A 27834-nucleotide genomic window follows, 5' to 3' on the forward strand; every position below is an offset into this window, starting at 1 on the left:
CTGTGTCCCCTGGCCGCAGCCCGCCGGGCCCCGCGGTGCCCCCGCTCTCGTGTGATGAGCTGTGCATGGCTCACCGCTCCGCCGGTGACTTCAGCTACTCGCTACGAGCCTGCGGGTTTGGTCAAGTGCCAAGCGCCCGACTTTCCCCCATGAGCCCCACCGTGGGAGAGTCACAGAGCTCTTTCCGTGCCGTTCTCCCCATCTCCAGATTTCGGGGTTTGTGGTGTGAGTCACTCTGGCTGCCGTACATCCACCTTGATCCGGTGGCGCTGGGAAAACAATCACTCGGTGATTGCCTCCCGGCAGCGGGAACACTGCATCCCTGGGTGGTCCCCAGGGAGCCAAACCTGGGGACTGCTGGGACATGCTGGCTCTTGGGTAGCTGAGCCCACTGCTGGTGCCCAGGGGTCACCCTTTCCCCACCCTGCCACAGGAGGAGCAGGGTTGAAACACTCCCCAGGCCCCCGGGGAGCAGGGCTTGGGATCGAGCCTCCCACCCCCACAGTGCCACGGTGCCGGGGCTGGCTCCATCCATCCAGCACCTGGGCATGGGCAGGAGGGGCCCGGCCCCTGTAATTCTCAGGGAGAAATGGTGCCATTTACCTTTCTGGGCACCTTATCTGGCAGGAGCCGGGGCCAGGCTGCTGGAGGGGGTGTGCCATCCTTTCCTCCCCAGCAGAGGAGGGTTGGTGGCACCACGGTGCCTTCAGGCTCCAGAGCCAGCCTCGGCTCCAGGAGCAAGGCTGTGGAGTTACAGCAAATGCTACAGATTTTGGGGAAACGAGCAGCCAGGAAATCCATGTGGGAAATGGAAGGTTTGGAGAAGACCTTGGCTCCATTTTGGGATCTGCTTTTGGGACTTGTCTGCTGGGGAGCTGATGAGCCCAGTTACTGCATCCCGCGGGAGCATCCTCACCTGGTGCTCCTGCAGACACCCCCGGGGACCAATTTTCCCCCAGACTTCCCTGACACCACCGGGGGTTTATTTGCAAAGCCGAGCCTAAACAAATAATCCGGGTTTGTTGCTGTGCCCACGGGTTCGGGTTTTACTGCCCTGGCACCTGTTGTGTCGCTGTTATCGCTGAGGGAGAAATCCCGGCGTGGGGTGGGGCGAACCCACCTCCCCACCGGATGTTTTTCCGGGAGGAAGGCGGAGGAGATGGAGCAGCAGCAAGGGGGGAGCACGAACACCCGCAGCCGCTCAAAGGTAACAGGCACTCCCCTAATGAGGCACACCACCCTCCGAGACTCCCCAGGCTGTCCCGGCATTGCTCACCAGATTTGGATGAGAGATCTAGGGGCATCCCCTCCCACCAGCCCCCTTCTGCTTCCTCATCCTCACCCTCCTCCGTCCACCGGAGCTGGGCTGAGCCCTGCTTATGGTGGCACTTTGCTGGGGGGCCCCAAGAGGCTTTGAGGGGGTCTGGGCACCCTGGCACCGCTGGGCAGTGGGGCTGGCACAGCCCCCGGCTGCAGTCGGCGCCAGGGCTCCCCTGCCCACGCTCATCTCCCTCGTTTGGCAGCAGCCCGGTGCGACGTGCCCTCTCCTGCCGGAGTCTGCCCATCCCCTCGCCCCGCCGCCGCGATCCGCTGGCACGCTCCCTCCCTCCCGCCCGCCGCCGGAGCCTCGAGGAGCTTTTAGGAAGATTTAGGGCTTTTAGAGGATTTTGGAAGTCTTAGGGTTCTTTTGTGGCTTTTAGAGCTTTTAGGAAATTGAAAGGGTTTTGGGAACTTTAGGGCTTTTTGGAAACTTTTGGGGCTTTTAGAAACTTTTAGGAGGTTTAGAAACTCTAAGGGCTTTTAGTAATTTTAGGGGTTTTAGGAACTTCAAGGATATTCAGGAACTTTTAGGGCTTATGGGATTTTAGGGCATTTAGGATGTTGTAGGGTTTTTGGGACATTTTAGGGCTTTAGGAGCTTTCAGAGCTTTCAGGATCTTTCAGGAACTTTAAGCATATTTAGGCGCTTTAATGGATTTAGGAGCTCTTAGGACTCTTAAGAAGTTGTAGGGCATTCATAGGAATTCCCCAGTTAAAGCAATAAACCCTTATCAGGCCGAGTCCAAGGGCAAATGTCCCTTCCAAGAGACAACACAAGGATTTCCTCCCTCTTCGTGCTCAGGCAGAGTCTTTGAAGGTCTGTCGACTCACAGATAATCCCGACAACACCAGCAAGTGCAGGCGTTGACCTAAAAATAACTCCCGATAGCATCGACAAAAGACTCTTTGTTCCACGAACAGCAGCAAAAATTCCTTTCCTCGCTATTCCGAGGGGTCTGCACCTAGTTCCCCTCTCCAGGAGAGCCCAAGCCTGGGTTAGCAGAGCTATTCCCGGGAGGTGGATTTATGGGTTTCCCCAAGGAGCCGGTCGGGATGACCCGCGGTGGGAGGCTCGGCTCTCCGCGGCGCTCCCGCGGCTCTGGCTGCTCTGAGCGTGCGTTCCGGAGCTCGCCCCGCTCCCCGAGGCGTGGGGACGGCCGCACTTCAAAGGAGCTCTGTTAGCCACGCTCCGGCCGCTTTAGCCACGGTCCGGCCATGTGAGCTGCTTCCCATGGGAGCCTCGTCCCGTGGCAGCCAGGGAAATTCGGGCTCGGAGCTGGAAATTCAACCAGGCAGTGGGGCGATGCAAAAGCGCGGGTTGTCCCCTGCTCCAGGGATCCCAACGCAGCCGCGGCACCTTGCTGGCACGATCCTTGTGGATCAAGGTCCATCACCTTTCCTGCTGGAGAGGGAAGTTGTTTCCACCCTTCCCCCTGCAGAAAGAAAAGTCTCTTTCAAACCATTGAAAATATCTGCAAGAGCAACTATTTACCCAGGGCACTTCCCGGAGCTCTCCCCCCGCCCCGCTCCCTCCGTCTGGGCTTTGTCCAGCCCGGCTGTTTCCCGGGGCGCACACAAAGGGCTGGGTGCAGCTTGGCAGCTTTACCCGCTCCAACAGCGCTGCCTCGGCGCTTCCAGCGCAGCTCCCACGGAGGGTTAGTGCGCCCATCTCCAGCCTTGGGGCGCGGGGTGAGGGCGCTGCGGTCGCATCCAGGCTCTACACCGCACATCCCGGCCCACCTGCTCCAGGGGAGCGCTGCGTATCCCTCTCCTATCCCTCTCCTGCGATCTGGGCTCCTTGCCCGGCTCCTTTCCTCCCTCGCACCCTGCGGGGAGCGGGACAGGGGTCACCGGGACGCTCCGTCCCGGCTGCTTTCCTATTAATTGTTATTTTTTAATCCCGTTGGCAGTCAGGCGTGCAGCCTGCTGGCTCCGCCGCTGGACGCCCGCCAGCCCGCAGCTGAAGGGCGACGGGACACGGCACGCCCGGCTGCCCGGCGGAGCTGCGCCAGCCCACGCCGGTGCCGGTGCCGGTGCCGGTGCCGGTGCCGGTGCCCCCCGGTGCTCCCGGCCCGGGGCTCGCTGGGCAGGTGCCGTGACCGAGGGCAGCGGCCCCGCAGCCCCCGCAGCGATCTCGGAGGGTCTCGCCGGGGGAACGGGGTGGGGCCGCTGGTCCCGGGATAGTGCTCTGAGCCGAGCCGGGCTGCGAGGTGCTGAGCCGGGTCGAGCTGAACCGGGCCGAGCAGAACCGGGCAGGTGCCGTGACCGACGGCGGTGACCCCGCGGCTCCCGCAGGGATCGCGGGGGTCTCGGAGGGGTCGGCGCGGGGGGAACAGTCCCGGTACCGCCCCGCTGAGTCACCGCCCGCCGGGGGGACGGGGCGGGGCGCAGCTCCCGGGGCACGGCGCTGAGCCAGCCGGGCTGCGAGGTGCGCAGTGCCGCTGAGCCGAGCCGAGCCGAGCCGTGCCGAGCCGTGCCAGCCCAGCGGAGCCCAGCGGAGCCGGGCGGTGCCGGGCCGAGCCCGCCCCGACTCCAGGTATGGGGGCAGCGGGGAGCGGCTGAGCCGCGGACGAGGGAGGATCGCGGAGCCCGGGGTCCGCCGTGGGGGTCCCGGAGCCGCGTCCAGGGGCGTGTGCCCGGCACCGGGGGCCGAGGGGATGCTGCGGCACTCCGGGCGCGGGCAGAGCGGCGGGACGGGAGGGAACGGGGCGGGAGCCAGCCGGGGCTGGGGCAGCCCGGCGGGGCTGGGGGCTCCGCGCGGACGGGGACACCGGGCAGCGCCCCGGCTCGCTCGGGCAGGGAGCAGCCTGGATGGAGCGGAGGGGTCTCCATGGGGCCCTGAGCGGCTCCCCGGTCCGGCTGCGGGGCTCAGCGGTGTGTTTGATGTGCCCGGCTGGGCAGGGCCCGGGACTCTGCTCGCGGCCATGGTGCCGGTTGTCTGCGAAACCAGCCTTCATCCCCGCTCCATGGGACTCGCACTCCCCTGCCCCGGAGCCAGGCTGGATTCCTGGGCCATGGAGCCACGAAGCCACTCAGCTGCCCGGCAGCGGCTGCTCCGGGCTGCTGCCAGCGGCAGGGCTGAGCTGCACCAAACCCCGCCGGTGTGTGGCCATTGCTTCCCACTTTATGGGAACCACCAGCACACCTCATTCCTTCCTTTCCTCCCTCCCGGCGGAGGGTGCAGCATCCCGTGGGATCGCTGGCATGTCTCAACAGGATGATCTCCCTTCCCTAAAATGCCTTTTGGGAGGATTCCTCCTGCAACATCCCAGTTTGCTGCTGCCGGTCCTGGCATGTCGGTGCGGGATATGGGATGTAGGATGCTTGGGGTGGTCTCTACCTGCTGCCTGTGCTGCCCCTCCAGAGAGACCAGCAAAACTCAGTGAGACCAGCTGGAGAATTGAAATGAAGTCTCCTGGAATAACCTCCTGGCAGCAAGTCCGAATGGCTGTTGGGGAGGGAAGGCAGCCAAAGCTCATTTCATGGTCTGAGGGCTGCAATAACCCCCCCACCCCCATCCCACCCTCCTCACAAGCTCCACCACCAGTGGGGAGCCAGGAGTGTTTCGGAGATGGGTGGGGGGCAAATCCTTTGAGCCCGGGACTGCAGCCACGGTGGGGTTTGCCGTGTCCCTTGCTGGGTTCACAGCTCCCATGCAAATTAAGCCAAGGCCTGAAAATGCTGCATACTTGGTTGCAGTCCAGCTCTTAATCCTGCGGCCTGGGGGCTGCTATTTGCAGAGGAACAGGTTTGCAAGCAACTGTGTGTTGGCTGGACGGGGATCCCTGGGGCTGGCCGTGCCTGCACCTTGCGGTGGCACCCGTGGGTGCAGGGGCAGAGCCGTGTGGTTTACAGACAGCAGGCTGGGTCCCTCCCAGCGTGCCAGTGTCTGCACGGGACCAGCTGGGCACAGCCTGCCGGCGCCTGTTTTCAGGAGCTCTTGGACTCACCAGCTCCTTTCCCATCAGCTCGCCCGACAGCTGGGGTTTGGCAGGAATCTGGGAGGCCCACAGTCTGTTACCTGGCTCCTTGGGTGCTGCAGACTTTGCCCTCAGTACAGCAACAGGCTGTAGCAAGGCTCCAGCACCTTGCTTTCTGTGCCAAATACCTGGGAACCTGATTTGGGGTGGTCCTGGGCTGCTTTGCACTGCTCTGCACCTCCCTTCCCTGGCACCTGCAGCACAGGCAGGCGACAAGGACCTTGTTCATGTGAAGGAGGATAAGACCCGGGAGTGGACAGGGTGTTTTGGGAGCCATTTGAAACCCAAGGGAGTGGACAGGGTGTTTTGGGAGCCATTGGAAACCCAAGGGAGTGGTTTGGAAGAGGGTTGTGCCGGAGGAGAAACAGGGCTGCTCTCAAAGAAGACTGTGGTGGGAGTGTGTGGCGGGGACAACTGTCTGTTCCCCTGTGGCCAGAGATGTCTTTGCACTGTGCTGTTACTGTGTCACGTCAGCCTCAGCCCAGGGCAGGTGTACCTGGTCCTTTGCAGAGTGTGGTGTGGCTGCTGCTGAAGCCACAAGGCTTCGCGTGCCGCCGAGCGAGTGCCGTGTTGCCCTGTCATGGGAGGAAGTGCTGGGTTCGTTCACTGTGATTCTTCTGTTTGTGGTGTTTTTTAGGAAATGGAAATTTTTAAAAAAAATTTTTGAAGTTTTTTAAATTCTAAGAAATTTAGAATTTAGAAATTCTAGCTCTAAGAAAATTCCAGCTCTAAGAAAAACGCTCCATCTCAGGAGCCCCAGGCACTGGCAGGCGCCTGTGCCAGCCTCTCCTTGGTTCTCCCCAGGCCTTTGTGAGGAGGGATGGCTGCCAGGGGCTGGCAAAGAACAGATCTGGCAGGGAGTTGTGCCGTTCCCGTGGGAATCACCATCAGATCTGATTTCATCCTGTTGGCAAGACTCATCTTGAAGGTGCTGGGTGTTCTGTGCAGTGCCACGGCCTGGGAAAAGGTGAAGCACCCCATGGCACAGCTTGCCACCGCCAGGCTGCTGGCACAGTGCAGCTGCCCCTCGACTCCTCGGGCACTAGCCAAGCCCCCCAGTGCCGGGAATCACATGCCAATGCCATGAATCACATGCCAATGCCATGAATAACGTGTGGCTGGCCCTGTGGGCACGCACCACTGCCCAAGCACAAGGGCACTTTGTGAAGCACTCAGATGCTGACACTGGGGCATCCCTTTGCAGGGGGACCCCCATGGGGTCCTCACATCCTTGGACAGCTCCAGACCCAGGGCACATTGTTTTTGGTCCCTACGACGAGGGGCTGGTTGTGCAAAGCTGTTTTGCATCTCCAGGAGCCCATCCTGGCTTGCCTCTCTGTGCCACAGTTTCCTCACCGTGCTGCTGAGTAACCCACTGTGGTGACGAGCTTCAGACTCATTCACATCTCCAGGAACAGAGTGTCACTCTCCTAACGGAGCTGGAAGGAAAACAGATAAAAGCTCCTGGATCTCCCTGCTTCCGGTGTTTGTTTGAGTCATCAGAGCATCTTCCCTTCTCCTTGGGAAAAACGTCATGTCCAAAAGCCACGTGCCACCTCCAAAAACCTAAATACCAGCTGAAATACCTGCTCAAGTCACCCAGAAGGCAGTAAGGCGGTAGTAAACACCTTTTGTCTGTGGGGTTTTAAGTCTTCCCGCCCCCATTCACCTGAGGTTTAGAGACCTCAGTATAATGCTTTGGCTTTTCTTTCCAAGGCCAGTATGTTAATGGTGATGGGAGGATAAGAACTGGTGCCCAGGAATAAGCCTCCCTCTCTGCTGACAAGAGAGCCTGCTCCAAGCTGTGCAGCCCTGGCAGAGTGTCTGCCACCTCTTTGAACATCATCTGGTTGATTTTGAGGCCAAGCCAGGAGTTTTTCCCCACTGCCATGCGGGTATGGGAAGATGACGAGGCAGGAGTCAGCCCTGACGAGAACTCAGCACATCCTTTGCTACCTTTGCTGTGCTCGTTGCCAGCGTGGATGGAAGCCGTGGTTTCTCACCGTGAAACCATTTTCAGGGGATTTTCTCTTGCTATTGTTCAGCTCAGGAAGCAGCAATCAGAGCCGGGCCAGCGGGACCATACAGGGCTCGGAGGGGAAATGCCGGCTCCCCCACCCTCTTTCCCACAGGGATTTCTGGTCCCAGTTGAGTAACGGCTGAAAGGGGCTGATCCTCCCCTCCAACCTTCCCAATAAAACCTTAAAGATGTCAGCACAGTGGGACGGGCTGAAGCTCATTAGGATTCAGCATTCCCCATCCAGAGGCGATGCTTTATGGGCCTGCCAGCTCTGTGCTGCCTCAGCATGGTTGGCATTCACGTGAAGCTCCCTTGCTTTTAAGTGATCCAGGTGTTTTCCATCACCCACAGCATTTTGCCACCCCAGCTCTGTGTTTTTTTGATATATATGTGAGATTCCTAAGTGTACAGCAAGGCACTGGGGTGCCAGCCTCATCCAAATCCATTTACTCCTGCCAAGTCACGCCTGTGCCATATCCCTCCAGTTCACACTGGGAGGCCTCGTTAGTGTCACTTAGTTACGGCCGTGGCAGCGGGTTAATTAACAACCCGAAGCCCCCGCTGATGATGATGCATTGCCACAAGAAATGGGGAAGGACAGGGAGAGGGCTGTACCCCCGTGCAGGATCTGTGCTGGCTGGAGAAACTTCCAGAAAAGCCTGTGCTGGTGGGAGAAATCTGCTAATGAGTTATTAAGCATCTGATGACTCTTGAGCATCTGGGAGAGCTGTAAGCCTTTGCAGGTGATGCTGGTTGGTGCCCCAGCACAAACCACAGCAAACAAAACCGTTTTGACTGCTTGGGGGGTTTTGGGGGGGTGTTTGAGAGCGGTGCAGGAGTGGGGTGCAGCAGTGGCCACCGGCGCTGGCTTCACTTTGGGCATTGACAAGTGTTGGGCTTGGCCCGCTGCTCCAGCAGCTCCCACCCACGCTGGGGGGGCTTCTGCAGGTTGCCAGACCCTGGCAGGGTGTGTCCCATGGTTGAAGTGACAGCAGGGTGAGCAGGAGGTGACACTTGGTGCATCCCAGCAGAGCTGGAGGTGCAGTTTGTGGCCTGAAGCAGGCAGAAAGCACATCGAGAAAGGCTGCATGTGTGAAGGGAGTGGCTGGATGAGTGCAGGCGTGTGGCAGCACTTCAGGGTGCTCAGCGCTGGCCTGGGCGTAGGTCACAGAAGCCCTTCCTCGTGCAAAGACAAAGAAAAGGGTGGTGGAGCAGAGTCCCAGATGAAGGGCTGGGCAAAGGGGCTGTGCAGGATGTGGCCCAGCTGGCTGTGGGCAGCAGATTTGGGCAGCCATGGTTGCTGTGCTGGCGTTGCCAGGATGTGCCTGGGAGAGCCTGTTTCTGCAGGCTGAAATGATGGAGTGGTTTGCAATGTGCCCAGCTCCTCAGCTAATCTGCAGGAGCTGAAAACATCCAAGAAAATAATTTCAGGGCTGGCGAATTAGGAAACCACAGTTTCCTTCTGTTCCTATCATTTTTGATAACAAGTCAGGGTGTTAACTGAGATGTGGAGCTGAGAGGGGAAGAGGGGACCCCTCCTATGTGGATTCTTTGGTTGGAGTGGTGGGGCACCCTCTCCATGCTAAAAGCTCAGGGGCTTCCAGCCTCTGCCATCCTTCCAGCCCACAGCCAGCTTGGATGGCCAGTGGTCCTGGCTCCTCCTGGAGGCTGTGACACCAGCTGGTGTCCCACCTGCACAGCCTTTGCTCTCCCTCATGGCATGGGGGATACTCAAAAACTCACGTGGCCCCTTCCCTTTGTACCCTTTCAGGCTCTGCTGCACCTTGAAGGCCAAGCCAAGGTAGAGAGCTGCCCGGGATGAAGGTCCTCTTCCTGCTCCTTCTCTCCCTCCTCCAAGGTAGACTGTCCTGCCTTGGGATGGTGAGCTGGGTTTGGGCTGCTGGGAGTAACTGGCAGCCCCAAAACGTGGGCTGTGGGGCACCATGAGATGTGTGCAACCAAGGCTTCCACAGAAGTCAAACATCTCACAGGATGATGTGCCTCTGGTGGGTCTCGGGCAGAATGTGTCCTTTCCAGGGAAAGGAGGTGGCCTCCATCCATCCATCCCTCCTGGGAATGGACAGATCCTCTTTCAGTGTCTGCTGATGTGGGTGGTGGCACATGGGAGAGGGTGTCCCTGAAAGACAGGAGGTCCTGTTGCCCAAAGGGCTCTGGCAGACCCTTGCAGCATGGCTGTGACACTGGGGACGTGACTGGTGTCACTCAGCCTGTAGGACGGGGTTGTGATAACTGGGGTGGAGAGCCTGGCGTGCCACGTGTGACAGCTGCTGCAGGGCTGTGGTGTTTGCAGGGCTGGCTGTCCCTGCAGCTGATCTGCTGTCTCTGTGTGCTTGCACAACGCAGGGGGGGGAGCCAATGCCCACAGGGAAGAGGATTTTCGCTTCTGTGGGGACCGAAACCAGACCCAGGAGAGCTCTGCCATCTACGAGCACGGCCCTGCCACCATCTCCATCGAGAACACGGCCCAGGCACTGATAATAAAAAGGCCCTTTTTGCCCAGCAGGAGAAACTCTTACTACAAGTACAGGTTGCCCCCCACCTTGGGCAGGTACCGCTTCTGCATCTACTGGTTTGAGTCCAACAGGACCCTGCAGCTGGTGTATGGGAAGCAGACCATCCCCCTGGGTGGGGACACATCCAGGAGCATCCCCTGGGGACAGGAGACTCAGAAGAGTGAAAGAACCAGAGCCTTCATCTTCAATGTGTCTTATATCATAAAGGGCGGGAAGAACACCTCCCTGGATGCTAATGCTACATACTTCTTCCCTGGTAAATGCAATTTAATGTTATTTTAATGAAATTCAAGGGTTGTTTTATCCCCAGCCTGTTCCCTAGTCATCATCAGAGCACTGGTTGTTTCCCAGTGTGTGGTTTAGCCTGGTGATATGAAGATAGCTGAAGGGTGATTGAAGGGGATGTAGGTTTTCTTGAAGCAGCCCAAAGACAGGCCTGGTACCCAGCATCCCTAAAGGTGGAGATTTTCAAAATGCTGCCCAAAATCCCAGAAAATTGAGGTCTTTGCAGTGGTTTCTCAGGGTCCAGTCTCCACCATGAGGTCCCCATGGCCTCAGTGGGAACTGAGTTGTGGGTGGCAGGAAAGCCCTGGGGGTTGGAGTCACTATCAGCTTTCCTGGCTTGGGATCACCTTGAAGCCCTCTGCTTTCTGTTCCCACCAGGGCACCGCCAGTTAGTTTGGGGCATAAGGAAGCCAAAGCTGCCCATGCATTTCATGGCATTTCCTTTCCCCCAGCCTCTCCAGAGAGCATGCCTGTCTGGGAGCAGGATGTGGAGGAGCAGCTCGCTGCCCTGGACAGCCTCATTGCCCAGCCCCTGGCAGCAGCCCCGGGGGCCACGGAACAGCAGAGGCTCCGGCGGTGAGTTCCCAGCTCAGCCCATTGCTGCTGCTGCCAAGGCATGCCCGCTGCACCCAGCTCACTGTGCCCCTTCCCCAACAGCAAACTTGGGGAGCTGGAGGAGATGCTGGCCAAGGTGGAGCTGGAAGGGCAGAACCAGACCTTTGGGGAGGCCACGGTGCACGCGACCGTCCTGAGGGTCCAGCCCAGCCGGGCTCCTCAGCACCTGACCTTTCCTTCCCAGAGAGAGGTGGGTCCTGGAAAGTCTGCCCTAGTGCTCTTGGCCCATCATGCTCTCTCTACACCACTTTCCTGATGAGTCTTTCTTTGCAGGAGAGTGGGGAGGTCCAGGGATTCACAGTGGCCCTGCCAAGCAGCCTGTTCATGATGGTGACGGAGCGGGAGGAGGTGGTGGAGCACAGGGTGCTCGTCATGGACATCAGCAGGCAGACCATGTTCCAGGTAATGCCCATGTGAGTGGCAGGCTGGGTGTCCCATGGTACTGGCCTGCAGGGGGGCCAGCAGACCAGGGTGCTGCTGCTGCTCACAGGGAGAAAGTGCTTCAAAGATGAGCTAAAAGCTTGATGGGTAAAGGCACGGGACCTTCTTCTTGGGCACTGTCCTCTGCTTCACACCTGGCAGCTCTCCCTTCCCACACTGCCACTGCCTCCTCTTCTCCAACAGGATGAAAACAGCAGCCACGTCCTGGGTGACAAGGTGGTCAGCATCTCCCTGGTGGACACAGTGGTGGCCAACCTCTCCGACCCAGTGGTCCTCACTTTCTTCCATGACCAGCTGCCGGTAGGTGGGGAAACAGCCTCATAGAACCTGATCCCACCAGGAATGGAGGGGGAAGGAGGGCTCAGACCCTGCCAGCTTAGAGTGGGGTCGCAATCCAGCAGGTCCGTGCCCATGGCCTGCTTGTGCAGGGTCTGCTGTGTCTTCTGGGGCAGTATCACAATCATGGCTTGACTGTGTGCACTGGTGCTGGCACTGCCTTCCCCTCTCCAGGAGATGCCTCATGGCAGATGTGTCGTATCCAGCACGGTCACCAGGGCTGGGGCACGCTGTGTTAGCAGGCCCTTGGCTCATTCATGGCTCTGCCAGGTGCCTGCTCAAAGCTGAACCCTTTGTTTGGAAAAGAGGATCTGGAAGGAGGTACCTGCTCCATCAGTTGTTTACAGAGTGGCTCTGCCTGGAGCCCACTGCCATTCTAGGAGGAGTCTGGTTTATCCAAGTCACAGTTTGTCTCCTGAGACCATCTTGTCTCCTGCCCCGTGTTGTGCCCTATCAAAAGTGCTGGGCAGGCAACAGACCCACAGCTGCATCCTGACCAGGGCCTGTGGTTTTGTCGTTGCAGAGGAACGTGACCCCACTGTGCGTCTTCTGGCAGGAGGACACCTCTGGTGAGTGCCCCTGGGAGTGAAGTCAGGCCCTTTTTGCAAGGTACCACAGCCCCACCAGCAGGGTGAAGGTTGCTCTGCACCTCCCTTCCTTGCTCCATTTCCGTAAGCCATTCCCACAGGGCTGATGTCATTTTTTTCCCTCCAGAGCTAACCTAAGAGCCTTCCCCTTCCCTAGGGATGGCTCCTGTGCTGAAGGGGCTATTTTGAGTATGTGTGCTTGGCCCGGGACAAGCTGGGACCCCCCGCTCTTGTTCTTCCCCTTTCCATGGACAGCTTGCCCTGAAGATGCTTTAGGCCATGGCAGATGTTCCTGCTGCTCACCATGCTCTCCCTTTCTCTTGCGCAGCCAGTTCTGGGAGCTGGGACAGCTATGGGTGTACCACAGTGACAGGGAGCAGCCAGACAGAGTGCAGGTGCAACCACCTCACCTACTTTGCTGTGCTCATGGTGGGTAGCACCTTCCCTCAGATCCCTCACTTAATTCCCAGTGGTGCTCTTCCTCACCATCTCTCTTTCCTCCTCCTCCTCAGGTTTCCTCTCCAGAGATCACCTCTGTGCACAGGAATTACCTGAGTATCATAACCGATGTTGGCTGCCTGATCTCGGCTTTGGCATCCGTTTGCACCATTTTCTTCCTCTACTTCAGGTACAGTCTGATGGTTCACCCCACGCTCCCTGTCTGCATCCTGTCCCTGGCCATGAACCCCTGGGTGGGCACAAGCTCTCCAAGCAGTTGGTGGCCTGGATAGAAGCATCATGAAGGAGCCTTGTTTGAAGAAAGCAGAGTTCTCCTGTCCAGGATCCACCCTCTCTGCCAGGCCTCCTGCAGGGTGCTCAGAAATACCAGCTCAGAAATACCAGCTCTTTTCAATGCAGGGATGCTCAGAAATACCAACTCTTTTCAATGATTTTGGAGAATCTTCTTGATTGTTATGGATGCAGCAAGCAGAAGTCTGCAAAGATCTTTTCAAGGACCTGGAGGAGAACATGAGTGTCTTCTCCTGAGTCATGTCACTGGTCCTAAGTGGATGATTCAGACCTGAAATCTTAGAATCATAGAAATATAGAATGGTTTGGGTTGGAAGGGACTGAAAGATCATTCATTTCCAAGCCCCCTGCCCTGGGCAGGGACACATTCCACTACACCAGGTTGCTCAGAACTCCATGCAACTTGGCCTTGAACAATTCCAGGGATGGGGCATCCACAACTTCTCTGGGCAACCTGGGCCGGGGCCTCACCACCCTCACAGGGAAGAATTTCTTCTGAATATCTAAACTAAACCTGCCCTCAGACTGAAGCCATTCCCCCTTGTCCTGCCAATCCATGCCCTTGTCCAAAGTCCTTTTCCAGCTCTCTTTAGGCACTGGAAAGTGCTTTAAGGTCTCCCTGGAGCTTTCTCCAGGCTGCACAAGCCAAACTCACTCAGCCTGCCTCCACAGGAAAAGTGCTTCAGCCCTTTGAGCACTTCAATGCAGGGTCAGCTGCAGGGGCTGGATTTGCACGTGGGATGGGTGGTCTCTCAGTGGGGTCGGTCTCTCAGTCCCTGGCACTGCCAAAGAGTCTCCTTGCTCTTCTGCTGGGGCAAGGTGCCCTGTGCAGGGCTGTGGGGTGTTGTGGGCACCACTGGTGCTGGCCAGGCACGGTGGCGAGTTCTGCTCCCTTTGATTCTCCAGAAGCAAACAGCGAGACCAGATCACGAGCATGCACATCCACATGAACCTGCTGGCTGCCATCTTCCTCCTGGACGTCACCTTCCTCATATCTGAGCACTTGGCTGCCAGCAACAGCGAGGCCATCTGCAGAGCCGGGGGGCTGTTTCTGCACTTCTCACTCCTGAGCTGCCTCACCTGGATGGGCATTGAGGGCTACAACCTCTACCGGCTTGTGATCGAAGTCTTCAACGCCTACCACGACCACTTCCTCCTCAAGCTCTGCCTGGTTGGCTGGGGTGAGCTTGGGGGAGGCAGAGGCACCCTGAGGGTGGAGGGGCACTCGGGTAGGACTTTCCCACTGGATGCAATGCCTGGATGGGGACGGAGACACAGCTGTGAGGGAGCAGATGTCTGTCAAGAACCTTGGTGGAGGAGGAGACTTGAAGGCTGAGAGCAGAAGCTGGTGCTAAAGCAAGGGTGGGTCATCCTGGGGGGTCACCCAGCCAGGAACATCTGTGAGAGCCACTACTGGGGATCTTTAAATAGCAATAGGATTCTTTCTTTCTGGAAGAAAACCTCCAGGGCAGCCCAGGGCTGGATGCAGGAAGCGCCCGTGCTTCTCTGCCATGCTCTGGGCTGAGGTCATGGCAGGGAGATCTTGTGATCCTTTATGGCCAAAGCTCCACATCCCTGGGAGGTGCCCAGCCGGGGTCAGCGCTGCACTGCTCCCTCCCAGCCTGGGGCTGATGCCACGTGCCTTTGCTGTGTGTCCCACCCCTGGTTTCCCTTTGGGAGGGAGGATGTTTGCCTGTGCTCTGTGCAGGGAGAAAGGGCCAACAAGTCCTTCCAGAAGGTCCAAAGGCCAGGGAGTAGGGCAGCCACTTCACTCTGCTCTTTCCACCCAGGGCTGCCTTTCTTCTGCGTGATGACAATCCTGCTGGCTAGCTGGACGAACTACGGCCCCGTCTCCATTCCCATCTCCGAATCCATTGACGGCAGAACCACCAACGCTACCATGTAAGTCATGGCCTGTGGGTTACCTGGGCTCTGGTCGTAGGTAAAGTCAGCTGGCTAAACCTTCACCATGGCCTGGGGCTTTTCTGGGCTTTTGTGCCCTCCCTGGGTGCTGGGCTGGCACCACACTTCTGTGCTTCTCCCAGCCCCTCCTCATGACCCCGTGGGAGGACACAGTGTAACCCTCTGCCCTTTCTTCTCCCTCCAGGTGCTGGATCACGAGCCCACTGATCCATAACTCCGTGAACCTGGGTTTCTTCAGCCTGGTGTTCCTCTTTAACTCGGTCATGCTGGGGGCCATGGTACGGGAGATCCTCCGGCAGAACAAAAATGGTCACAAGCTCAAGCACGTCCTGGCCCTCTTTGGGCTGAGCATCCTGCTGGGCATCCCCTGGGCACTGATCTTCTTCTCCTTCACCTCCGGTGTGTTCTCCCTTGTCTCCCTCTACATCTTCACCATCATCAACTCCCTCCAAGGTGAGCCTGTGACTCTGGGCTCCTCTAAAGAGCACCAGGATTTTCACGGGGTGTTGGTGGGGTGGTGACGGTGTGCAGGATGAGCTCTGGCCGGCTGGGTGGCTCGCTCTCAGCTGTGGTTTGTCCCTCAAGGGGGGCTCACCCATGCTTCCTCTCCCCTCTGCCAGGTTTCCTCATCTTCCTCTGGTACTGGACCATGGTGCTGCAGGCGAGGAAGTCCCCTGACTCTCAGAGCAGCTCTGACAGTGCCAAGCTGCAGCCCAGCAGCAGCTGAGCCCCGTGGTGCCTGTGCCGTGCCAGAGCTCCTCATGCCAAGGACGGCCACAAGAAAGGACCACACCATCTGCATTTGCCCTGTAGCACCACAAGGAACCCAGGGACCCACAGTGGGGCCAGCCACCCCCCTCTCTGCTGGCTCCTCCTCAATTGTCTCATCCTGACTGGCTTGGCACCCTTGGGGCAAGAGGGAGGGAAGGAGGGAGGGAGGGATGCTTACTTGGGCAGTGGGGGCTGTAAAAAGTGGAAGGGGCAGGGACAAGGTCCCCAGTGCCTTTGGATGTCCTCCCACATCCTGAGGCCAGGAGTGGTGGGTGGGAAAGGCTCAGTTTTCAGCCCTTGCTGATGGTCACCATGAGGGTCCTTCCCCAGGGAAGACAGAATGACTCTGCCCCTGCCGCACTCTCAGGCAGCTGAAATAATCTATTTTTGTTATTTTGGTGAATGTCTATTTTTGGGTGATGTAGGAGTTCAGTGAGCATGCCTGCACACCAGATTTGTGCCCATTAAAGTGTTTTTCTCAGAGTGTGGCTCACTGGGGTCTCTGCTTGGTGCGTTGGTGGGCTCTCCGATGGGATCCATCTCTCATCTGGGTTGTCCCATTTCTGGGGCAGGACCCAGCATTTCACCCTGTAGGATCCTGCTGAGGACAGTGGGACTGATAATGGTGCTCCTGGCAGAGCACTGGCTGCCTGGTGCCATTGGGGTTGGGGTTATGGAGGGAGGTGCCATGGCTTGGGAAGTCTCCAGGGACTGTCACTCCCCAGCAGAAAGGGAAGCTGGTGGAGGACAAGGATCGGAAGAGGGAGACACCAAAGGATGGGAATCATCCCCTCAGTGGCTGTGGGGCCAGGCAGAATCTGGCTGTCCTGGCTGTGCCTCTTGCAAACACAGCACCCCATTTCCCAGCCCACCATCCCCCTTCCAGCCGGTTGCGGATCATCCCCCTCCACCCAGCTGGGGCAGGGGCCCCTTGCCAGGAAGGGCATGTTCCATCCTGGAGGCTTGTGGTGGTGCCCAGTTTAGCATGAGGATGCTCCAGCATTTTCTGGGCTGGTTAGGGCTATCAGCCCCTCGGCAGGAGTGTGGGGAGAAAGGGAAGGCAAGAAGCCCTGGCTGGTCACGGGAAGGAGCCCGCGGAAAGGCTGCGGCTCTGGCAGTTGGTGCCGTTGCTGTGAGCTGGGATAGGAGGTCACTGGCCAGCCCACAGGAAAGCGTGAGGAGTTCCCATAAGGGAAATGAGGAACGGCTCTTGCCTCAGAAGTGGCCACAAGCCCTGGGGGAACCTGGGGAGGAGCAGAGCTGCTGGGACAAGGGGAGCAGAGTGTGGTGGGATGGCCAGGGGCAGCCAGCAGACCCCACGAAGTGGCATGAACTTGTTCCTGGGCACTGTCCTGCTGCTCCTGCTGCTGCCGGGTGAGTGGCGTCCTTAGCACAGGGGGTGCATGGGCTTTGTGGGAATCTTTTCCCATGGGAAGGTGTTCACCAAAAGACCAAGTGGGGATTTCATCTTGAAACGTGGACAGGCCAGAGGGGAGCATCCCCACTGGGATGTGGAGACGTGAGCAGAGTTGGGGGCTTCGTTGCTGGGGGCTTTTTTAAAACTTGGGATCAGCAGTCCAGGGTCTCCTTTGTGAGCCCCTCTGGCAGGATGGACACAGTGGTTTTGCCCTCACCAGCTCCCATTGCTGTCCAGGTGTTTTTGAAGCCCTCGTAACTGCAGGACTGTTCCTTTAAAACCTGGCGGCTGCCAGATTCTCCTGCCTTCTCCCATTTCCCTCTGGACAGAGGAAGGGCTGACCCTAGATTTTGGTGTTTCCCCCCCCTTTCTCGATATCCCCCTCTTCCAGATGTTGCCAAAGGACAGGACAGCTGTTCCGGTGAGTGTCCCCTCCCATTCCTCCCCTTGCTCCCAGTGCCCAGCCAGTGCTGTGGTGCCCAGTGGTCACCTGCTCCCCCCTCCGCAGAGCTGCCTCGGGGTGATGAGCACCATGAGTGCTGCAGCGTGGTGGTGGAGCAGCAGAGCCCGGGCAGCAGCACCCGCACGCTCCACCTGTCCCGGCACTGCCCGGAGCTCTGGCGCTCGGGGAGCCGCGCCTGTGCCTGCCTGAGGGAGCGCTGGCTCAGGTAGGGCAGGGTTTGTGGGCTCAGTGACAGGGTTTGTGGGCTCAGTCCCCGCGTCCCCCTGTCCCACAGCCCCCTGGTCCCACAGGCTGCTGCAGCAGGGGCGGCAGAGTTGGCTGGCTGGGCTCAAGACGCTGCTCCTCAACGTCAGCAGGGCTGTCACCCGTGATGTCCTCGTCACCTTCTCCCCCACAGAGGTGAGGTCTCCCCTCCCTCTCCCTTGCTTGGAAGGTCCCACACGTTCCAAGCATCCCTCAGCCCCTGCCCCAGGGCGTGGTGTGCCCTGCTGTGCTCTTCCTCTTCCCTGTGGGGTTGCATCACGGGCCCACATCAACTTCAACATCCCTTGGCAAGGAGTCACGTCAAGTGGTGCTTGGGAGGAAGGAGCCCTCCCCAAGGAGCCATCCCAGCAGACCAGGTGGTCAGGGGGAGTGTGAGGTAGGAAAGGAGGAGAGACAGGTGTGACCTTGTGACTCCTGCCCACCCAGAGGCTCTCCCAGGCTCTGGATGTCCCAGAGGACCATGCGTGGGTGATGGTGGGTAGAGAATCTGCTGGGTCTCACTCCCAGCTCTGCCCCCATAGATGCTGGGTGCTGGGAATGAGGTTCTTCCCTTCTGCCCTCAGGGCTCCTGCTGATGTTGCCGAGCAAACCCACCTGGGCAGGGCTGAATTCGTGCCTGCAGCAAGATTGGTGGGTTCTGAAAGGAGATGTGACCCGCAGCAACAACCTCTCACTGTTCTCTGCTGCAGGGCCCCAGCAGGCTGAACACCACAGAGGAAGGGAAGGCAGGTAAAATCCACCTCCCCAGGGAGATATTCCGGTCCCTGAGCAGCCAAACAGTGCGTGTGGTGGTGACAGTCCTCAATATCCAGCAGCTTGGCATGTTCAAGGTACAGGCTGGCATTGCCAGCATCCTTCCTGCTGCCCCCAGCCCCTGCTACCCACCAGCTCAGCTCTTGCAGCGTTTCCCCCCCTCAGGAAGTCAACCAGACAGCGCAGGTCTTGGACAACACCGTGGTGGGCATCACGGTGGGAGAGAGCAGCATCTCGGGGCTGCGGCACCCCGTGCAGCTCACGTTCGCCCACAGGGAGCTGCCCCAAGTAAGTCAGCCCTGTGTGCCCTTGCCCTCCCCTCCAGTGTCCCTCCCCGGGGCAGGGGCTGATGCTGCTGTCCCCCGCCGCAGGGCGTCACCCCGCGATGCGTCTTCTGGGACGCCCGCAAAGGTACGCGCTGCTCGGGCAGGTGTGGGGCGGGCACGGGGGCTGTGCCAGCGCTCACTGCCGCTCCCCCGGGCCTGTTGCAGGGCAGGCAGGAGGCTGGCGCAGCAGTGGATGTGTCACGCAGCCCGGGGACGAGGGGACGGTCTGCTCCTGTGACCATCTCACCTTCTTCACCCTCCTCCTGGTGACGATCCCACTTCCTGCAGCTCCTGCTCGTGCCCTGGCAGTGCTGCCTGCCCAATTCTGTGGCCCCTTGGGTGTCATGAGCAGCCACACAGGGACAATTATAGCTGTGCTCAGGCAAGGCAAGGTCCCAAAACCGAGCCCAGCCCCAGCTCAGGAGGGCAGCAGCAGGTCAGCTGAGCAGGGCAGGCTGGAAAAGGCCCCAGTTTGGTGCAGGCTCTGGCAGAACAAGGCTTGAGGTCCCAGATCCTGGTGGAGACTCCCAGTGGGGTGCCCACGGTGGTCCACTTCACCCACACCTCACCCCACCTCAGAGCATCTCCTCTGAGCCACCACTGCCCTGCTTCCCTGGAGATTTTCTGGGGGCTGGTATGGGGTCTCTGCAGCAGCCCACTGGGGCTACCAGCCCCATGGCTCTGGTACTGCAGTCAGGTTTTCTGGCTGATCCAGTGCCTGTCTAACCCAACATCTGCATGTTTGGCAGAACCCAGCTCTGGATGGCTCCACAGCAAAAGCTTTGATGGCTGTTGCCACCGCTGGCTGTGGGGTAGCCGTGGCGTTCTCCATCTTCACCATGGCCTTCTGCATCTTTGTCAGGTGGGATGAGCCAGCAGCTCCACGGGGGCTTGTCAGGCTGGGAGAGACGTGAGGCAGCGCCAGTGCCTCTGCATGGCCATGCTGCGCCGCAGCACGGGGCCCTGCTCACCTGTGGCCTTTCCTGGTCCCCGTGGGGACACGCAGGTGCAGGTTCAGGTTTGAGCAGACCGTGCGCACCAACCTGGGGCTGCACGTGAACCTCGTGGGCAGCCTGTTCCTCCTCAACCTGGCCTTCCTGCTCAACAGTGGGCTCTCTGGCAGGACCCACCCAAGGGCCTGTGGGGTCCTGGGGGGGCTCACCCACTACTGCCTGCTCTGCTGCTTCACCTGGATGGCGCTGGAGGGCTGTCAGCTCTACCTGCTCTTTGTCAAGGTCCTGGGCACCTACATCCACCACTACCTGGCAAAGCTGTGCCTGCTTGGCTGGGGTGAGCAGCCTGGATGAGAGATGGGGGGTGAGAGGGGCAGTGGGAGGTTTGGATGGGATACTGGGGAAAATTTCTTCACTGAAAGGGTGGTTAGGTACTGGAACAGGGTGCCCTGGGCATGGTGGAGTTACCATCCCTGGAAGTGTTCAAAAGATGTGTGGATGTGGCACTTGGGGACATGGTTTAGTGGTGAATGTGGCAGTGCTGAGTTAATGGCTGGACTTGATGATCTTAGAGGTCTTTTCCAACCTAAACAATTCTGTGATTGTGTCTCCCTTCTTCCAGGCTTCCCTGTTCTTGTGGTGGGAGTGGCAGGAGCTATTGGCAGCTATGGAGAATACAGCATCCAGACCATGGACCACCAGGTCATAGCCCACCTGTGCGTGTGCCACTGCCCACAGGGCTCAGGCGGCCCTTTGGCACCGGGAGGGGCAGCTCAGTCCTGCCAGGAGTGCAGTGGTCAGGGATTGCACCCATCTGCTTTGGCTTTGCACCATGCTTCCGCTTCCTCAATTGTGATTGCAACACATCAGCCACCCCCAGCTCTCATGCTGAGCCTCCTCAGTCACACCTGCAGCCCTCCAGGTCATGGAGGGATGTCCAAGGCCCAGGCTTGTCCAGGCTCCCTCCCAGCTGAGCAACACGAGGGCAGTGGATACCCACCACTGTCCCCCTGCTTCACCCTGGCCTTGGAAAATCCCACCAGGGGAAGGTCCCATGGGTGCTGCTGAGGCTTGCAGAACTGCTGGAGGCACCACAGTTGTCTCTTTTCAGGTGCTGGATCACTTCCAAACATCTTCTGGTCCACTACATCACCAACTGTGGCTACTTCGGCCTCATCTTCCTCTTCAACATGGCTGTCTTCGGGGTGGTGACCCAGAAGAGCTGCAGCTTGCAGGGCACTGGGGCAGTGCAGGGACACCGCAAGCCCTGGAAGGTGGCTCTGGTGGCAGCAGGGCTCTTCTGCCTGCTGGGAGCCACTTGGGCCCTGGCATTCCTCACCTATGGCGTCTCCTCTGCAGCTGTGGTCTACATCTTCACCATCCTCAACTCTCTCCAAGGTCAGCACTCGCTCTGAGCTGGGTTCCCTGGGCTTGGGTGGGGAGATGGAGGAGGCAGAAGCCAGCCTGGCTGTGGGTTGGGATCCCAAGGCACCAGTGTCTTCCCAGCACTGTCATACCCTTCCTTTTGTCAGGGCACACCAAGCAGCAGGTCCCAACCACCAGCACGGAGCTGCTCATGGCTCCCAAATTACACCCTCTCCACCCGCGGTGGTTTTTCTCCAAGAAAGACATTCCTTGGCAGAGGACTAGGGACATTATCCACTCCCAGCCAAATGGTTCATGTGAAGGAGGGGGGGAGGCAGGAGTGAGCTGAGGGAATCCCCTGGAAGTGGAAGGAAAGTGCCATCAGCATCCTGACAAGATGCTTCCCATTGTCTCCTGCTGCTGCTGAGTGTTTGTCTTCCTTTCCCTGCAGGAATCTTCATATTCATCTGGTTGGTCGTCCTCTACTACCCAAAGACAAAGGAGACCACTGGTTCCCTCTCCTACATCATCAGACATGACAAGACCACCACAGCCTCCCAGGACTAGCTCCTGGCTGGAGCAGCTCCTGGCTGGACCTCTCTCCCTGCCTGCACCTGCACTCACTGAGAGCGATCCTGGCAGATGCACCTTCCTCACAGAGGGAGAGATCAGCTAACAATGCCTCAGTTTACCCTTCAGTGGGCAGGATCCACCTCAGCAGGGCTCTTTGCTTTGTCCCTTTCATTCCTGGTGGGCTGCCATGGGCAAGGAGCTCCAGAGATGATGCTTCAGCAAAGTCCTTCCAGGCTGCAGCTCCATGGTCTTGAGGTGGCCCTGATCTCATTCCCCAGGGGACAAGGAGGAAGCCCACAAAGCACCTGCCTTCAGCCATGATGGAGCCATCACCCTCTTTGCTGGAGGTGGCTTTTGGTGCTGAACCAGCCCAGCAGTGAGTTTCCTGCCTCTGGAGGGAGAGGATTGACTTGCTGCAGCCCAGATGTGGGAGGTTTGCATCGGGGAATCGGCAAAAAGAAGATAAAACCTATAAGCTTGTTAGCAAAAGATCTTCTTGCTCTCTGGCAGAGATCTGCTGTGTGTCCTTCCTGCCAAACAGCCTCTGGGGCCAGCAGCAATTCCCTCATGGACATGGTGCTCTGGCCAAAATGCACATACAGCTGCCTTGCAGGGCAACTGCTGTCTTCTACTGATCTGTGTTTTGGTATTAAATCCCTGCCAGCTGTCTGAGCACTGAGAATTTAGTTTTTAATGCCTACGTTATTGTTTGTTATTTGCTTTACACTAGGGATGTATCAATGGGAAAAGTCTTGCTGGCAATTTGCCATGAATGAAAAGAGAAATGTTAAGAATGAAGGGAGAAATCACTATGGATGGGTGCACACACACACACACACACGTGTGCATGCACAAAGGAGCCCTTTCTCTGCTAACGCTGCATTTGTGTGGCACAGAACTATGCAAGGACCAGCTTGGGTAGGACAGGTATTTATGGTGGGGTACTTCCATCTCCCCACATGCCAGGGTGACTCTGTGGGGAAGAGGGAAGCAGGAGGAAGGGCTCTCCCATCCCTGGGTACATACTCTGGGTTCAGAGACCATGGGCCCGCAGGGGAGAAGGTCCAAGAGATGCTACAGGGAACAGAAACACTGTCATGCACCTCATCCTTCAAGCACTGTTTGCATCCAGCCATTACCCCCTTCCCCAAAACACCCAAAAAGACACAGCAAGAGCCTCTCTGCTCCTGTCATGTTTATTGGGAAACAGCTGTTTCCTAAACCATTCGCCGCCCCACGCTGACGGCCGCAGCAGCCACAGTGAGCACGGCGAGCACACACAGCAGAATGAGGGCCCTGGAGAGCCATGGGCTGGGTCCTGCCAAAGAGCAGAGAGACTGGTTGTGCATCTGGGTCCCCTGAGCCAGCTCTGAGCCCTGGTGAGGCATCTCCTGACTGGGGATAGATTCAGGGAGGTCATCTCCTGTGACAGGCAGGAGCCACAGGAGCTGGGGGTACTCTGGGATCCTGAGGGCACTAACAGGACTTGGTCACCTCAAATGGCCTCCACCCACCCCTGCTGCCTACAGCTCAGCGTGCATGCCTGCTCTGAGCCATGCCATAGGTGGGCTTGCCCCCAGCCCTGCTTCTGGACTGCTGCTTGGATCTCCTGGACTGACCTCCGTGCCCAGGAGGACACACATACCCACTGGGTCCTGCTGGTCACTGCTGGAATGGTGGATCTCTGCTCCTGAGGAAGGAGCAGCCAGCAGGAGGATGGGCCCGTAGGAGACAATCCTGTTGTAGTCATCTGCCAGTGCCCGCCTGCTCCTCCAGTGCCTGGGGCATTGCTGTCAATGAAGCCAAAGGAAGGGCGATGGGAGGGCAGGGGAGGGCACCCTGCACCTGGGCCATCCTATAGACCTCCCTTCCTTTCCCAGGGAAGAAGGAAAGGAGGTCTCTAGTGGGTTCAGGCCCCTGTACCTTTGGTGCTCAGGGCTCCTGGTTCTGGAGGTGTTTGGGTGAGGCACCCAAAATGAGAGCAGAGCCCCTTCTCCAAGCAGAGCCAGTGAAGGGAGGTGCCACACCCACCCAGGGCACAGTGCAGCCCAGCAAGGGAGCTCACCTTGGCACAGGGCTCTGGGCTACCAGGAACACAGAGCTGCACACGGCAGTGCAGGAACACCTCAGGGTAACCAACAAACTGAAACATCTGGAAGCTGAACTTGGCAGTAGTGCTCTCTCCAATGGCATTCAGATATGTCACTGTCTCGTCATGGGGACACCTGGGACAAGGGGACTGGATCAGTGGGTGGCAAACGAGGTGGAGCATCCCAGCCTTGGATAACACATCCCACAGGGAACGGGTGCAGCCCACAGGCTTAACTGAACAGGCCTATTTCTGTCTAGTCCTTGACACACTGTGGTGCAAGGAGGCTGGATGTGCTGGGGACTCTCCCCTCACCCCTGCTCAATGAGCTTGTGCTGCGTGTCCTGGTGCGGATCCGTGCTCGGCGTGGCCCAGCAGTCCAAAACGCTCAGCAGGAAGTACTTGAGCTGGTGCTGCCCTTCCATCTTCAGCAGGACATAGAGTGTGTCCGTGAGGGGGACAGCCACACTTGGCAGGTGATAAGGCTCGAGGTAGGAGGGGGACTTGTAGAGTCTCATGCTGACGTTGAAGTGCCCTTCTCTGACCACAAGCTGTACCAGCCTGAGAGGAGAGGACAGGATGAGAGCCCACAAACAGAACACAGAGGTGGGAAGGACACTGCGCAGGTGAAGCCACGAGTGTCTGACATTGCTCTCAGAGCTCTCTAGGGCTCCCCAGGGCCTTTGCAAGTTGTCTCACTGAATCCACTTCTCTCCAAGCTCAAAGACACCATGTCAGCAGCCAGGTGAAATGAGACACTCACTTGTCAACAGCAGTGAGAGCGAAGGGCAGCCTCACAACCTGCTCGTAGGCGTAGATGCAGGAGAAGTGCACCTCCAGCTGAAAACTGCGGGAGATCATGGCCCTGCTGGCCTCCTGCTCCGACTCGATGACGTTGGAGTACGACACATGGGAGCTGTTTTGCTGGAACAACACAGAAATAAAGATCATGACTGAAGCCACACACAGAGCTGCAAGTTCAGAAGGCACAACTCAGCTGCAGCTGCTCCAGGCCTGGATATCTGCTGGGCTTTCAGGCTCTGTCTGGGGGCTGCTGGCACAGGAGTCAGGACAGTGGGCACAGATGAGCACAGGGATCTTCTGTGCAATGCAGAGCTCGAGCACCCTGTCTGCTCCCTTCCTGCTCCATGAAGCCAGTCAGGGACCAATGGGACAGGGTTGCAGATTTCACAGGATGTCTCCAGAAAGCTGAGGGCTTTTACCAGCGCACAATGAGACTTCCAAGCTCTCCTAAACAAGACAAAATGTGCTGCCAGCAGGGGTTTGGCAGAGCCAGAAGAGCTTTCTGACATCCTCAGGGAAGACTTTCAAAGGGAAGGAGAACTTTTCAGCACCCAGATATAAAAGCAAAGGTTATGGGGTTGCCCTTTGCTGTCCCACCTCACCATGTCTCTCCTCTCCTGGCTTTGGAGCTATGGATCCTCACCTGGATTTCTGATCCACAGGCAGTGTGGTTTTCACCTGTGAGAATGGCTGCAAAAAACAGCTCACCCTCTTCTTCCCTCTCTGAGACCTTGCATGCCTGGTTCTTCAAGTGGACAAGCTCCAGAGGGATTTTCAAGAGCTCAAACACCTCCTTCCTCACCATCATCTTCATGCGCTCTTCCTCACAAGCCAGCTTCAGTACCACATCTGGGGGAAAAAGTCATCTGCAATAGCAATAAGGGAGAGGCCTGAGGGAGCCCTAGGCCAGCTGGAGGGTGGCACAGTCCCACTGAGCTCAGCAGCCTCTCGTCCCAGCCTTGGTGCAGGCTGTAGGGCTCTTCAGAGACACTGGGCAGAAGACAGGCTGGTCCCTTTCGAGGGCTGTCCACACAGCCCCCACAGTGTGTCTAGGGCACCAGAGGGACAGGGACCTTCTCCTTCAGAGGAAGAAGACAGAGTTTTTGGCCAGTGTCTGGGAGAGGCTTCACTGTATCTGTGCCAGGGCATATGTGCTTGTTCTGAAACTGTGAGGCAGCTGTGCCCTGCAGCATGCCCTGCTACACCATGGCACAGCCAAGGAATTCAGACTTTTGGAGAAGAAGAAAATGGCCTGTGGCTGGGTCTTGTACCAGCACATAGCCAGGATATGGTTGTAGTGGTGCAGAATGCACCTGAACCAGGAGCTGGGATGTGCTCCAGGGGTGGAGAGCAATGGTAACACCAGTGCACTGTGCCCACCTCCCTTCCCTCTGCTGCCCATGGACAGACTGGGGAGGGCTCACCAGCATTCCCAGCCCTACCTTGGCAGAATTCCCCTGTGAAGCCTGGCTTGCAGCTGCAAACTGGTCTGTCCACAGCCACCTGGCACTGGCCCTGGTGCTGGCACGGGTTTGGCAGGCAGGCATCTGGGCTCCTCTTGACACGGAGGGCAACCCCTGGCCTCAGGCCATGGGTGCTGGCCAGCTCACCTGCAGCAAAGGAAAGGCAAGAAAGATGAAATGCAGCAAGAATATCTCCCTGATGAGAGATTTGAGAACTCACCCCACAGCAGGAAGCTCTGCACAGCTCTCAAGGGCTGAGATCCTTGCCTGGAGCCAGAGCAGACGCATTTGAGGAAGAACCTGGTGCCCCAGCTTGCTGGGAGGCTGTGAGACCTCCTCAGCCTGGCTGTAATCTGGACCAGAGCTAAGGGGCCTGTCACTGTCACCAGGGAGCATGGTGGCACATTGCAGCACCATGGGTTACACACCCTCCATGGCTGGGGTGGACAGCCTGCAGTTTCTGCCTATTTTGCTGGCTCCTGGACCCCAGCTCCTGCCTCTCTGAGCCCTATTCTATTGTCCCTCTTTAGCAGCCTTCAGCAGCGTGCTGAATGAGGAACTTGAACACAGGTCAGGTGAAGGTTTGACCTTTCCTTTCCATACTACCCATCCATGATCCAGCAGGAACAGAGCACAGGGAGACTCACTCTTGTTGCCTTCACAGCCAGACAGGCAGAGCACAGAGAGCAGCAGCAAACATCTCACAATCCTTTCCTGGAAAAACAAGCAGGCTCTGGATAACTCGGATTTGTTATCATGCTCACTGGAGATGTCTGCAGTCATTCAGAAAGGCTGAACCCTCAAGTATGGGTGCAATAATTTCTGTACTGTATTCCCCAGGTTCCATGGCCCAAAGTAATTTCCCACCCCAAAGGTCCAGATCAGCCTTCCCCCATCAGGCTAACACAAGGGTCAAACACTATCCTGAATTTAGGTGGCTATTCCAGAAAGGAGGTGGGAGAAGCCAGCCCTGGGACCCACAGGGATGTGCTGACAGTGATAAAGCCACATTTCAGTGGCAATTTGAGTAAAGCTGCACAGATGGGACATCAGTCTTGGCTCCCCAAAGAGGGAGGATTCACCCTCTTCCCGCTACAGCTCTTTTGAAGATTTAGGATTTGCAAATGGATCCTCACTGTTCCAGGAAGTAATAACTATAACAAGGAGACAACGGGATAATAAAACAAACCCAAAGCTTTGATCACTACTAAAATTACTAAAATTAGTGTCAAAAAGACAATCTCTTCTGTTGGTACAGATAATGTATTTCTTAAGGGAAATTATTGGCGCAGTGCTGGATCAGCCCTGGGCACCAGACACTCCTTATCAGAGATGTGGATGCAAGTCAGCCAGGACTGGTGGCTGGGCAATGCTCTAAGTGGCCTGGGAGCAGTGCCAAAATCCCCTCACACAGCTCATCCATACTTCCTCCACTGCCCCAGAGCAGCTGGACAGGAAGAGTTAACGCCCTGTCTGCTCCTAGCTCGCTGCAGCCATCCTGAGAGATGCCACCACCTTGTTCTCCCCCTGCTCACCATTGCCAGGCTGCTCTCCGCTCCTCCATCCACCGCTGCCCGGGCTCCTTCCCCTCGGGGCTGGGTCGGCACACCGGGGTTGCTCCGTGCCTCCCGCTGGGTGCCTTATATCGCCTTCCGACAGCTCATCCCTCTCCCCCACGCAAACACGCAGCCTTTGGGATTGCACAAGATCTGCTTAGCATCCCTCGGAGGCCGGGGAGGAAAGGACTCTGAAAGTCCATCCTCCGGCACGGATGGCCGTGCCCATGAGCCGACAGCTTGTGGA

At 58.0% G+C, this 27834-nt stretch overlaps 3 protein-coding genes and 1 long non-coding RNA gene across 8 annotated transcripts; 2 read left to right on the plus strand and 2 right to left on the minus strand.

Moving 5' to 3' along the window:
- Positions 1-1185: 1185 nt before the first annotated feature.
- On the plus strand, positions 1186-16044 carry LOC119705672 (adhesion G-protein coupled receptor G1-like). Of its 2 annotated transcripts, none has more exons than XM_038148390.1 (14): positions 1186-1207; positions 9091-9177; positions 9684-10109; positions 10591-10714; positions 10796-10943; positions 11027-11155; positions 11378-11494; positions 12054-12099; positions 12446-12546; positions 12630-12745; positions 13774-14048; positions 14658-14769; positions 14975-15243; positions 15411-16044. In XM_038148390.1, the coding sequence occupies exons 2-14, from the start codon at positions 9138-9140 to the stop codon at positions 15515-15517; spliced, it is 2010 nt and encodes a 669-aa protein (XP_038004318.1). In that variant the 5' UTR covers positions 1186-1207; positions 9091-9137; the 3' UTR covers positions 15518-16044. The 2 variants fall into 2 exon arrangements, with proteins under 2 accessions (XP_038004318.1, XP_038004317.1); XM_038148389.1 differs by lacking the exon at positions 1186-1207 and adding an exon at positions 3361-3855.
- On the minus strand, positions 1996-3362 carry LOC119705675. Its single transcript, XR_005258294.1, has 2 exons — positions 2926-3362; positions 1996-2752 (listed from the first exon to the last, which is right to left on the minus strand). It is a non-coding gene; the product is annotated as an uncharacterized LOC119705675 (long non-coding RNA).
- A 131-nt stretch (positions 16045-16175) lies between the features above and the next one.
- On the plus strand, positions 16176-22348 carry ADGRG3 (adhesion G protein-coupled receptor G3). 4 transcript variants are annotated; one of them, XM_038148391.1, is made up of 13 exons: positions 16176-16935; positions 17370-17399; positions 17487-17646; positions 17732-17840; positions 18395-18535; positions 18624-18746; positions 18830-18869; positions 18950-19050; positions 19534-19646; positions 19791-20074; positions 20360-20453; positions 20849-21135; positions 21554-22348. In XM_038148391.1, the coding sequence occupies exons 1-13, from the start codon at positions 16758-16760 to the stop codon at positions 21667-21669; spliced, it is 1776 nt and encodes a 591-aa protein (XP_038004319.1). In that variant the 5' UTR covers positions 16176-16757; the 3' UTR covers positions 21670-22348. The 4 variants fall into 4 exon arrangements, with proteins under 4 accessions (XP_038004319.1, XP_038004320.1, XP_038004321.1 ...); XM_038148392.1 differs by having other exon boundaries at positions 20360-20439; XM_038148393.1 differs by having other exon boundaries at positions 18950-19008.
- Positions 22349-22892: 544 nt separating this feature from the next.
- On the minus strand, positions 22893-26814 carry LOC119705767 (uromodulin-like). Its single transcript, XM_038148539.1, has 8 exons — positions 26679-26814; positions 26011-26178; positions 25212-25417; positions 24528-24688; positions 24080-24325; positions 23741-23900; positions 23321-23465; positions 22893-22993 (listed from the first exon to the last, which is right to left on the minus strand). Exons 1-8 carry the CDS (start codon positions 26812-26814, stop codon positions 22893-22895), a joined length of 1323 nt encoding a protein of 440 aa, XP_038004467.1.
- Positions 26815-27834: the final 1020 nt, after the last annotated feature.

Source organism: Motacilla alba, chromosome 11 (assembly GCF_015832195.1).
Source record: "Motacilla alba alba isolate MOTALB_02 chromosome 11, Motacilla_alba_V1.0_pri, whole genome shotgun sequence".
Lineage (NCBI taxonomy): Eukaryota > Metazoa > Chordata > Aves > Passeriformes > Motacillidae > Motacilla > Motacilla alba.